Raw genomic sequence first — 12,500 nt, forward strand, 5'->3', positions numbered from 1 at the left:
TAGATCGTTATTTCTATTTTTCGAGCGCGTATAAAAATCTCCAAGATTTTTATTAATTGCAATGTTCTAATACGGAATATTTAAAATAGAAAAATAAATGAAGAAAAAAAAGAAACTTACCTTGAGGTAAGACCCGTAGTACTTGGTGACGTATGGACTGTCGCACTGCGACAGGACCATAATTTCCTGTTGAATATCCTCGATCTCATCTTCCGCCTCTTCGAGATCGATGATTTTAATGGCAACGACTTGTTGTGTCCTATTGTCGATACCTTTGAAAACCTCACCGAAGCTACCCTTACCAATGCGTTCTTGTTTCGTAAATATCAACTCGGGGTCCACCTTCTGCAACAAAAAAAGAAAAGAAAAAGAATAAATGAATGAATGAACGAACGAACGAACGAACGAACGAGTGAATGAATAAAAAATGAGAAAGGATTACGTCGAATAAAAAGAATAAATAAATAAAAAAATAAAAAAAAAAGCTAGATAAAGTTAGATGCATTATAATGAAAACGTAATGACTTTAACGTCGTAAACGATGTTCTTCTTCGAGCATGTCAGTATTTAGGTTAAAAATAACGAGAGAAAAGGAGATTCCTCATAGCATTCCACGTAATACTTTCTTCCTCCGTCGTATCGTCGTCCTTCGAGGATTAATAAACGCATTAGCGCGCGCGATACCGCGAGAAATGCGGTTCTCCTTGGCTTCTTTCTAACAGATGACACTTGACGTCATAACAAGCTTTTACGAGGTCTCAAGAAAATGTGTAAATCGCTGAGACAACGTCTGCTCTCTCTTTCTCTTTCTTTCTTTCTTTCTTTCTCTTTCTCTCTCTCTCTGTCTTATTATCGTCCTTCTTCCTCCAACTTTTCACAATCGTTCTCTCTCTCTCTCTCTCTCTCTCTCTCTCTCTCTTTCTCTTTCTTTCTAACTACTACTGTTGCTTCTTCTTCTTTTTTTATTTTTTTCTTGATAAAAGATAGAAAACTAGTGGAGACTCTCATCTCGATTGCATAATATTATTTATGACGGAAGCAAGCGCAATCATCGTTCAAATGTCACGAGTATTACGTCAGTATTCTATTTTTATTATTATTATTATTATTATTATTATTATTATTATTATTATTATTATTATTATTATTATCATTGTTGTTGCTATTATTTTTTTTTCCTTTCCATTTCTTTCCTTTCTTTTTTTTTTTTGCTTTTCTCTTATAAAGACGTTGTTACGACGAGTTAGAAAGTATTATATTTCGAAATTCGAAAGAGAGGAAACAGCGAATGCAAAACAGTTATCGCGCACGTATACGTCTTGAGAAAAGTAGCGAACTCAGCGAATAAATATCTAAGAGATCTTTAAAGCCACTTTTAAAGCATTTTACGTGCTGGAGAATCGAGAATCGTAATACTCCCATTCCCTCCTACCGACCTTTATACAGCTATATAATACCCCCACTATTCTCCCAACCCTTCATTGCTCGAGTACGAAAGGGATTTACAATGCAAATCTTCGTGGATTTTTTGCAATCCACGGCTATTATCATTGCCACCCGATTCGAGGGGTACTCGCGCGATATGAACTTTCGGCAGCTTTTCATATTTATGAATTCGAGCATCGAACGTGACCGAAAGTGAAATAGATTTTATTCGTTCGTTCGATCTTGATTATTTCTAATATATAAATATATATATATTTGTATGTGTGTTAAAAATATAAAGATGAAGATATATATATATGTGTGTGTATTTTTTTAATCATTTCCAAATCAAACAAAACATAAGATAATTTTATACGAACGTAGGACATTACGATTCGTATTTGAATTATTTTCAATCTGCAACACTATATCCATTCAATCGTAATACACCTGCATTCGCATTAATCCGATTTAAACGGAAGATATTACATAAATAGATTTATAAGACGAATACGAACATCAGAGAGACGATGCAATAATCGCCATTTCGAATCTATTTTGATCTATCTCTTCCTAGAAAAGAGACAGGTATCTATTAAAGAGAATTATCTTGGTTAAATGGATAAATCATATTTTACGATCTTCGTAAGAAAATAAGAGAAAGATATTGATAAAAAAAAGAATGATCTATTCGAAAGATCTTTGATTGATACGTATTTTAAATTAATTTTTATTATCTTTTCTATTACCGAGAGGAAGAACGTAAACGCGTAGGTTTCACTTCCTTAACTAAAGTGTAAAAATATTCTAACGAAATGGTATGAAAAAGAAAAAGAAGAATTAAAAAAAAAAAAACAGGACAAATTCAATAAAAATTGTATTAGCGTCACAATTTCAATTATATCTTTCCAAATTGAAAAAGAAACCAAAAAAAAAAAGAAAAAGCTTAATTAATGGGAAACGGAGTCGGTCGAAAATAATAAATACAATTCTAAGAGAAATTAAAATACCTTAATTAATACGTAAAATATCTAATATTGCACTGGTTATGGAATATATTAGTTTTTCAATTTTTGTTTGCTGCTGCAAAAAAAAAAAGACAAAAAAAAAATCGCTTCGAACGAAGAATGGTGGTCGTGTTTAATAGTCTCTAAGCGTTTAAAGTATTCAAAAAAAAAAATTAATTAATTAATTAAGTAATTATTTAATAAATAAAAGAAAAGAAGAGATTCGAGAAGAAAGATCGTTCGTAGGATCGATGCAAATTCTAATGTCAAAGATGAAAGAAAGACGAGTAGGAGTCGGAGGAAGCAGAAGCGGAGGCGGAGACAAAGACTGACGAGGAAGAAGAAGAAAGGAGGAGGAGGAGGAGGAAGGAAGACGAGAAGAAGAATAAGAAGAAGAAGAAGAAGAAAATAAGGAGGCAGCGGTACACTCGTCGATGCATATTTCGCGGAGTAAGTCGAGAGTCGGCGGGTCCCTCTCACTCACCCCTCTTTTGCCCTATTACTCTTTAGCGTACTACGGCTCGCTGAAACTCGCGACACAAATTATAATTAGCGGGTGTCAGCGACACAGAGAACCGTCGTCACGTACGTATATATGTATGTATGTATGTATTTATGTATATATGTTTGTATGTAGGTGGTTAAAGTACCGGAGCTGCTCTAGCCAACTTGCAGAGTACCAGGGTTACAGCTGTACGTTCTCGAGCACCATCATCAACGCACATATACCTTATTCTTGTATACCTCTATCATGGAATTCTTGCATTGTTCTCTGGCTATTTACCGTATGTATTGTTGAATTTAAACAAGTATATTAGTAGGAAAATATATATATATCAGTATGTATGTATGTATGTATGTATGTAATGTAAGTAGAGTTATACGTTCAATCCTAAGCCATACAAGTACATATAAAAAAAAAACGTATCATAGTTAGAGCAAGCAAGATTAGTTCTTTTTTTCTATCCATAGATAGTGAGGACTGATGATAGTTAATGGCTTCCTTGCTTAAGAATTTATCACGAAAATATTCCTTCTTCATTTCCTATTATTAAATATATACGATATGATTAATAGAGTCAGTCTGTTTTTAAACACATCCTCTTGTGTGTGTGTGTATATATATTTATACACATATTGATTATTTTTTATTCGAATCTTTTGAATAGAAAAAAGAAATATATATATATACATAAATATAAATTATGACATCTTAGTGCACTGTCCTTGGTTATAATAATTCTACTCTAATCTTAACGTCCTTCGCGAAGAAATGGAAAGGAGCAAGAAAAAAAAAATATTAACGAGCTGTCTCAAAAGTGGTGTCCGTGACAGATGGTGGAGCGTTAAATTAATGAGAGAGAGAGAGAGAAAGAGAGAGAGAGAGAGAGTTTACCATCTCGCACTAAAAGCCTTGTTCGATGTTTTGGTCGCAGCATCTCTATTTCGACAACGAGACTGCCTCTAACTCCATTTCAGTTCGGGCTAATTAGATTCTACGTGACCTCGCGAGTGCAAGTAGTAACTAGATGGACAAGTTGCTTGTTTTCGAACTAACTCATATAGAAACATAGATTCTTACGTACGTACGAATGCATATGAATGTATGTGTGCGTGTGTATTATGTACAGCATTCTCTCATTATAACGATCGTGATGACGCAGGTGGACGCGAACACAGGCAAACATACAATAGTACAATTTCATTTAGAATCGGCTAGACGATTCCCTTCAAGTATCTTGTATCATACTAAAACCATGTAATCACTTTAAAATGCTTTTTCTTATTTTTCTTCTATTTTTAAATGTATTCTTTCAACGATGAAGAAATAAAATGGTATTATCTTAATCTTATCATTGAAAAAATTGCATCGAAAGAATGCGATATCCCTAATTAAATTTATCGATGAAAACTTGATGACCACACGATTATAAAATTTCAATTTATTAAAACGAGCCGTCAATGGATCGACGTTGTATTTTGTAATTAGAAGAAAGGAAGAAGAAAATAACAAGATAGAATATTTTCTTTCTATGTATGTTAATTTGATTTGATTTCAGGTGTCAACAAGATGGCAATGAATTTAATATTAAACCGGTATATTTTAACTATGGAAATGTCAGATTCGTTGAAGAGTTTTACATCACTTTTGTTCTTCCTTCAAGCATTCGAAAGCAGTGACATCGACTACTTTCGAGAAGACACGTCGTCCTAACGGATATCTATATCATTGTGCCTTTGTTCGTTTCTATCTCTATCTCTATCTCTCTCTCTCTCTCTTTCTCTGAAAATGAACTTGCCAACTTCCTTATTACACCGAAGAGAGTGGTTTCGTAACAGTCGACGGATTCTATTTTGACTATGGACTCGAAAACTTTCCTGTATGTTCTACGCGTTTTCAATCCATTAACTGTCAAGAGTAATAAGTAGAAGTTTCGTGAAAACAATTTAAAAATAATCTTATTCAACGAAATAGTATTCATTAAAATCTACATATTACGATTCAATAAAAAGAGGATAAAAAGATCGACGGATATTACCTTAAAAATTTCTTTTTTTTTTTCTTTCTCTAATTATCCGTCAAAATCGAATGACACGTGAACTTTAATCGTAAAGAAAAAAAAAAAAAGAAAATTCGTCCAACACATAAAGAACGTTATTTAAATAATAAACTGATACGATGTTACGTGGGGAAGACTTAATGAGATTCTCTTCTTCGTCGATAATTAATTAAAGAAAATTCCTATGAAATATTTTAAAGTTAGAAATTCTCACAATGATCATACGCATGACTTATATTCCGAAATATTTGTTGAAGGAGCGACTAATGATGTAAAAAAAGAAAAATAAAAAAAAAAGAGATAGAAAGAAATAAAAAAGAATTCATTAATGAAAGTTCTCTCTCGGTCCTCGCGATCTTTAACACTCGGAATTATTCGATGCGAACACGATGGTACACGTAGATCGAATTAGCGGAATCTGTAGTGCGGATATCTTGTTAAAGCTTCTACACAACTACGTATTTTGCGTTCGAAGCACGTAGAACAACAGTGTTTGGACGAAACGGAATTGCTAGCGATATGTTTAGACGCGTGCAAGCAAGAATTTTGAGTAGCAATCGGATAAGTCAACAATTCCGATAACGAAGTACAATACAATCGAGTAAAGGTGCTGAATATCGTGATAGTAGAAAAATAAATAAATAAATAAATAAATAAATAAATAATAATGATAATGTATGTCCGGTCGATCGACGAAGGAAAAATATCTAAAACTCGAAACATTATCCCCTTCAGTTTTCTTCTCCCATTAGTTATCGCATATCGATATAACTCGAAATAACTCGAAGCAACTCTATAGACAAGAGTTACGATAAAAGCGTTCGAAAAGAATTACGATAGTTTCGTGATAAGTTTACAGGATCGGTGACCCGTAAAATGGTCATACCATTCTAAGAAAACGAAAGATCAGCGACCTTCAATTTATATCTAGAGAAAGTTCAGACGAGAAAAGGAAATTGAGTCTATGAATCAAACCGACTGATGATCGTTCCTCCAAGGGAAACGGAATTCTTATTTAATCTTCTATTTTCGTTCTTTCCTTTCCATTTTTTCTTTCTTTCTTTTTATATCGATATTCCTCGACGTTTTTTTTCTTTTTGCAAAAGGTACGTTAGTTGTTAACAAATCAATTAATAGTGATTCGATTTACGTTCACCGATTACGTGAGTTCTTATGTGTGTATGTGTGTGTGTGTGAAACTTTCAACGAGGCGAAAGCTATCGAACTACTAGAGAAAAGAAAAAAAGAAAAAATAAGAAGAAAACAAAGAAAAAAGAAAGAAAAAGAAAGAGAGAGAGAGACAGAGAGACAGAGACAGAGAAAAGAAACGATAATTGAATTCATTCGAGAAACAAATCGTCGCACTTTTCTAGAGAAAGGAGTACGATCGTGACAAGAAAATTCGATCAAACGATCCGACGTGTTCGTTATGGTAACTAGATTCGCAACGATTCAACCTCCAAATTCGAAAGTAATTCGAGACGTGGATTTAGCGTAACGCGTGTTTTACGATCTCATTCGTCGAATTAACGAACGGTAAAGAAGAGGTCTTACGAAAAGAGGAGGAAAGGAAGGACGAGATCATTTTGTTTAACGTTTAATACGAATCTTGGATTGTCGATGTCGATGAAAAATATTGATTTCGTCGATTAATCATAGTATATCTTTTACGACGATTTTTAATTGAAATTTAATTATCCGAGAATATTAAATAAAATTATAAAAAAAAAAAAAAAAAAAGAACACAAAGAATATAAAAGATATAAATAGCAATGTGACATTTATCTCTTTGAGTAGACGCGTCCCTGTTATTATTTTCTCGTAACACACACACACACACACACTCACGCACGTACAGAGACGGATATAGAGATAGTGTACGTATATCCGTCAAAAAAAAAATAGAAAAAAAATGAAAGAAAAAGAAAAGAAAAAAAAAATGTTGAATCAAAAGATATACGACTACGGTAATAAACATAAATTCTATCGAAGCAACGAAAGGGGTCATTAAGTACGCACGAAGATTTATTTCCGCAAATTTTAATCGCATCGCGTCGTAAGAATCTTCATACTTTCTCTTCCTCTTTTTTCTTCTGGGGGTCGCGAAGAGGGGAGGAAGGGTGGGTGAGAGGCGGGAGGAAGAAGAAAGACTTCTTTTCTTTTCTTTTCTTTCTTACTTTTTCGTTCGTTGGATACTACGAAGGAAATACGTCGCTTCGTACATATGAATATTCATTTAATTAAATCGAAATGACCCTCGACGAACATTGTACGAACGTTAGTTACTCGGCACTTTCGCACGATGGCCACCGCAAAAGCATTAGAGATCGAGCCCCGTAATGTACCTCCCTCTTAATAACGGTTGCACGAGATAGATTTACAGCTCGTTCGTTTCAGGTTTTTCTCCAAAAACGCTTCTTCCATGGAATGCGTTTTATTACATCCACGAAATGGGACTTCATTAAACGGCCTGTTGCTCAAAAGTGATTGCCTAATTAAAAATCGTGTATGATTTTTTTTCCTGCTTTCCTTCTCTCTCTCTCTCTCTCTCTCTTTTTTCTTAAGTCGGCCGAAGAAGACTTTGTTATTTAAGTATGTATGTAGATTTTCGAAGAGTTTCAACAAAATTTCGTTTCGATCAAACTCACTCGATCGTATGTATATTAATTAAATTTTATAACAGCGTAAAATGTGCTATATATGTGTATATATATATATATATATTCTCTCTTCGTTAATTTACTTTATAATTAGATACGAATCGTTGGAAATAAACTTAAATTACTATGCCTATACGTATCACTTATTATACTTGCACTATTAAGTCAATATTTATGTACACATAACAGCATAAAATAACTTTAAAAATTAAACACGATCCGCATAATTCTTATGAATATTAGAAAATATCTTTATATGACAAATTATTAATGATAAAATGAAAATATATCGTTTAACCTATTCCGAAAAAAAAATTGAATACGAGTAATGCATTAGGAAAACATTAATGAATCATCGTTCGATTATAAAATTGAAAAACGTTTACTCTCTTACACGTGACAACGAGGATAGCGATATCGATATCGTCGAATGACTCGATTACGTGTAACACTTACGTCTAAAGCGTTCTAACTTATATACATATATGATCGATGTAAAAGCATCGATCCTTCCATCTCTATCTCTCTCTCTTTATCAATTAACCACAGTAAAACAGGCAAAGGAAATAATTGAGAAACAGGTCGTGCTGAAACGTTCGCGATTTATTCGAATTACGAATGAACACAACTTAGCGTAATTAACGTTTCTCATTATCATTTAGATGTTTTTGTAAAGTGATACAAAAAAAAAATGAGATGGTTTTCTAAAGAGAAAGAAAAAGAGAAAAAGAAAGAGAGAGAGAGAGAGAGAGAGAGAGAGAGAGAGAGAGAGAGAGAGAGAAAAGAAACAAAGATAAACGTCGTTACTCGTGATCATCGAATATTCACTAATTCGACTTATCGATCGCTTAATCGTACGTAGATATTCAAAACACGAGCATACGTAAGTATCTAAGTAAGTACTTACTTACGTTCAACGATCTAAAAATTATTAAAGATTTTTGATTCACGCGATTATTTACTCGTGCGTTAAATTAGAAACGTGATCGTTCGTTCACATTTAACGATCTGAAAAATTTATTTTGCAGTTACGTTCGTTTACCGATTCGATTTCTGACGATAATCGGTATACTCGAGTTGAATGTAACGAAAAAAAAAGAGAGAGAGAAAAGAAAAACATAGACAGACAAAAAAAAAGAAAAAAGAAAAGAAGAAAAAAAAATAATCAACATTTATTAAAAATGTTTCATACGATCGATAAGAAAAATTATAATACTTCGGTATACGCCGTTGTAAATGACTAACAGAATAATTCCATGTATATAATACTTATATATTCCGAGTTATGCACGCTACACACCCATTGCTATTTACTTATGTATGCCGTATACAATAGAGACTATCATGTAGAGAATGCAACGACGATCACGTACATAATTCTGTGACCGAATGACGCATCATCTTTCAAGAGATGGCACGACACTAACGATTTTATGCACGGAATTCCAGAATATTATACGATAATAAATAATTTTCTTGATAAATACGAAATTAGATATATATTATAATTTTCTCTTTCTCTCTCTCTCTCTCTTTTTTTTTTTTTGATAACAACGTTTTCACGTAATGCTAGAGAAAACTTGATAATTTGAATTACATCGAAAGTCCGAGTTGACGTACGAGGTCGACCCTCGTTGGTAGGAGCGAATGAGAGCGTTCCACCTCGATTGGAAGATCCTTGAGTCCCGAGATCGGATTATTACGTATGTATCGTATTCTTTTATTAAGTTACGATTAAATGTATTAAGCGTGTTTCCGTTATACATGCACGCGCGTTTAAATTGAATTTACGAAAGGAGTTGTTGGGAGATTACTCCTGAAATTTTACTCGTTTTAATGTAAAAAAAATCAATACATATATATATATATATATATCGTATCTTATCATATATATATTTAATTTTAAACATGAGTTGTTTCATTCTTGGATCTCTAATTGATTTTATAAATAAATATTTTTAATAAAAGTTGTTAAATTTTGGTCGATAAGTAAATGATATATTTATTTAATAAAGAAAGCAGTTACGAAGAAAGATATTTTATTGAATCATGGCGATAATAGTTATACTGTTATAATACTGGCATAGTAATATGTGCTATAATAATATATCTATAGCGTAACAGTAAAACGATACAATTATAATCGCAAGTTATCGTACTATAAATATTATCGTCACGACTCAATGAAATAACGACATAGATACTCGATTGAATTCCTATCGATATTCTCTACAATTTTTATTATATATTCGAAAGATCGATTTCCACTTAAAAAGATATTATTACGATCTTCGGTATTTTTGACTACGATCACTGGCTTGTGAAATAGGCTCCAATAAATATTACATTCCGCTCTCAAAACCTGTTAACTTTTTATTTGATACATTTATTTACAATAGAATCGAACATACTTGATCAAAGTGAGATAAAGCTAAATACATATAAATGTATTTAAATAATATATCATATAAAATACAAATATTTTATATATAATCGATTTCCAGCGTTTGATTTTTTTGATAGATAATAAACGAATCTTTCTCTCTTATTTGAAAAAAATATAAATGAATAAAAAAAAAAAAAAAGAGAAGAAACAAAGAAAATCGAAAGCATCCTTCGACTTCCGTTTTCGACCTCCGTTAAAGGTCGGACAACATTTTTATCTCTCTACTACGGATGAGTCTATAGCGATAAAAAAAGAAAAAGAAAAAAAAAGGAAAGCAACTATAGCAAGAGTCAACCTTGCAGTCGCTTTGGCCGATAGTATGCTGAAGAAAGGAGACGAGGAGAAAGAGGAGGAAGAAAAAGGAACAGTCTGCTCGAAGAGATCTTACGGTCCACGAGAATCCTGTTACACCGGTATTTCCTTTCTACATCGATGTGATACGCTAGAAAAATTATTACTTTTGTCTCTCGACGACTTAGCTAAACAGGGTAATATATTTTATTAAAATATGAATCGACTCTACCAACGATTTAATCATTATAATTTTCTCAATAATAAAAAGAAAAAAGAAAAGAAGCAATGAACACCGAATGAAAATAAAGAAATAAATAAGTAAAAAAGAAAAATTCCCATACCTCAATGATCTTTACGACGATCGTAAAAATATTGATCTCTCAAACGACAAATCGAATATATTTAATCGACGGATAAAAACTTTTGTATAAAATTTTGTTTAATCGTAATAAATTTTAAAATCGTATAAATGTAATAAATGTTTGTATAATCTTTTTAATAACGGAGTTAACGCGCGGAGATGTAAAGTTATCCTCGAACATTAGAACTTGTAATCGAATCGAGCTTTTTCTTTTACTCGAAGATACAGATCTCGAATGCTCGATCGGATGGTACGAAAGGTGACACCAAAACCACTTTCTAAGATCCCCCGTCTCGAATTGCCACCGAGGAGACTCTCTGAGGTTAGAAGGGCCAATGCGATGCTTTAAGCTAGAAACTGGTCCCTTTTCCTTCCTTCCTTCCTTCCTTCCTTCCTTCCTTTCTTCTTCTTTTTTTTTCTTCTTCTTCTTCATCTTCTTTTTCTTCTTCGTTTGCTTCTTTTGCTTTTATATACAGCTAACGTCAAAGAGGCTAGTTCGCTTAGTCAAAAAAAAAGAACCTATCGTCTGGCATGCCTTCGATATTCAAAAAGAATATATATATATTTTTTATACGATTTTTATCTCAACTATAGAAACAAACCGATAAGAAAAATAAACAAAATTTTAATCGAACCTGTATAGCCCTGAAGGAATACCAGTGAAAATTTGTGAATATCATGAAAGTTATTTTTTTATTTTAAACGATCTTTATGTAATATTCGAAATTCTAAGGGAAAGGAATACGAAGAGAAAAAACGAGAATAATGAGAGCAATCTACGACGGATACGTTGATTTCAAGTATGAATAATCGTATAAAAATTATTATACGATAATACGTGGAAAAATTATCTTCCAAACGATTTTTATATAATAATTGAAATTCTAAATTATGAGAAAAATGTAGACAATCGATCGAAACTCGACAGATTGGTTTGAAAAATAATCGTAAAAATCTGTTAACGATATCGTAGTAATAAATAAAGGAATTTTTATTTCGCAAAGCTCGGTAGTTTTATTTTCATCCGGCGCCATTCTCGTAGCACGAAAATAACGCGTGTCCTTCGAAATTTATCTTTCGGAATGTCGTACAAAGTCCCTACTTTTCGACGTTGCAAATATTATTATAAATCTCGATGGTGATTAAATAAAATTTTATCGCTTTTTATCGGTGAAGAGAGAACACGAGAAGGAAAGAGAGAAAAAGAAAAACAAAACAAAGAAAAAAAAAGGAAAAGAAACGAAGATATCGTTTGTTATCATTTGATGCTTTTTTAACGTGACGCTTGTCGCCACGCACTGCGCGATGAATATTCGCGGCATATATATATATATATATATATATATATATATATATATGTATGTATGTATGTATGTATGTATACCACCAAATGTTCAAAGAGAACGCGTGAAATAAAAACAAAAAAAAAAAGAAAGAAAAAAAGAAAAAGCACGAATATCAAATAACAGTAGGGAAAAAGAATGTCGTTAGATCGAAATACATACAGTGATATAAAACAGTGATGGGCAACAACCTACGGTTTGCGGTCCTCATTCGACTCTCCAACAGTTTACCTGCAGCTAGCAGAAGCTTTGCGTTTCATTAATTAAAGTGAAATATTTCATTAATTAAAAAGATAAACAGTTATTCTCCAAATTGAAAAATATCTATGTAAGCATATATATATATATATATATATATATATATATATATATATATACTAATAAAAAATAAATCAACTTAAAA

General features: G+C 32.3%; 1 protein-coding gene across 7 annotated transcripts in view; it reads right to left on the reverse strand.

Annotated features, from left to right (window-relative positions):
* The window catches only part of LOC127069673 (serine/threonine-protein kinase 25), a 96,161-nt gene that overhangs the window by 17,557 nt on the left and 66,104 nt on the right, over positions 1–12,500 (reverse strand). For all 7 annotated transcript variants that reach the window (XM_051006975.1, XM_051006965.1, XM_051006993.1 and 4 more), the window contains one exon: positions 121–345. In XM_051006975.1, coding sequence (XP_050862932.1) covers positions 121–345 — 225 coding nt within the window. The remainder of the gene's footprint in view (positions 1–120; positions 346–12,500) is intronic.

Source organism: Vespula vulgaris, chromosome 1 (genome assembly GCF_905475345.1).
Source record: "Vespula vulgaris chromosome 1, iyVesVulg1.1, whole genome shotgun sequence".
Lineage (NCBI taxonomy): Eukaryota > Metazoa > Arthropoda > Insecta > Hymenoptera > Vespidae > Vespula > Vespula vulgaris.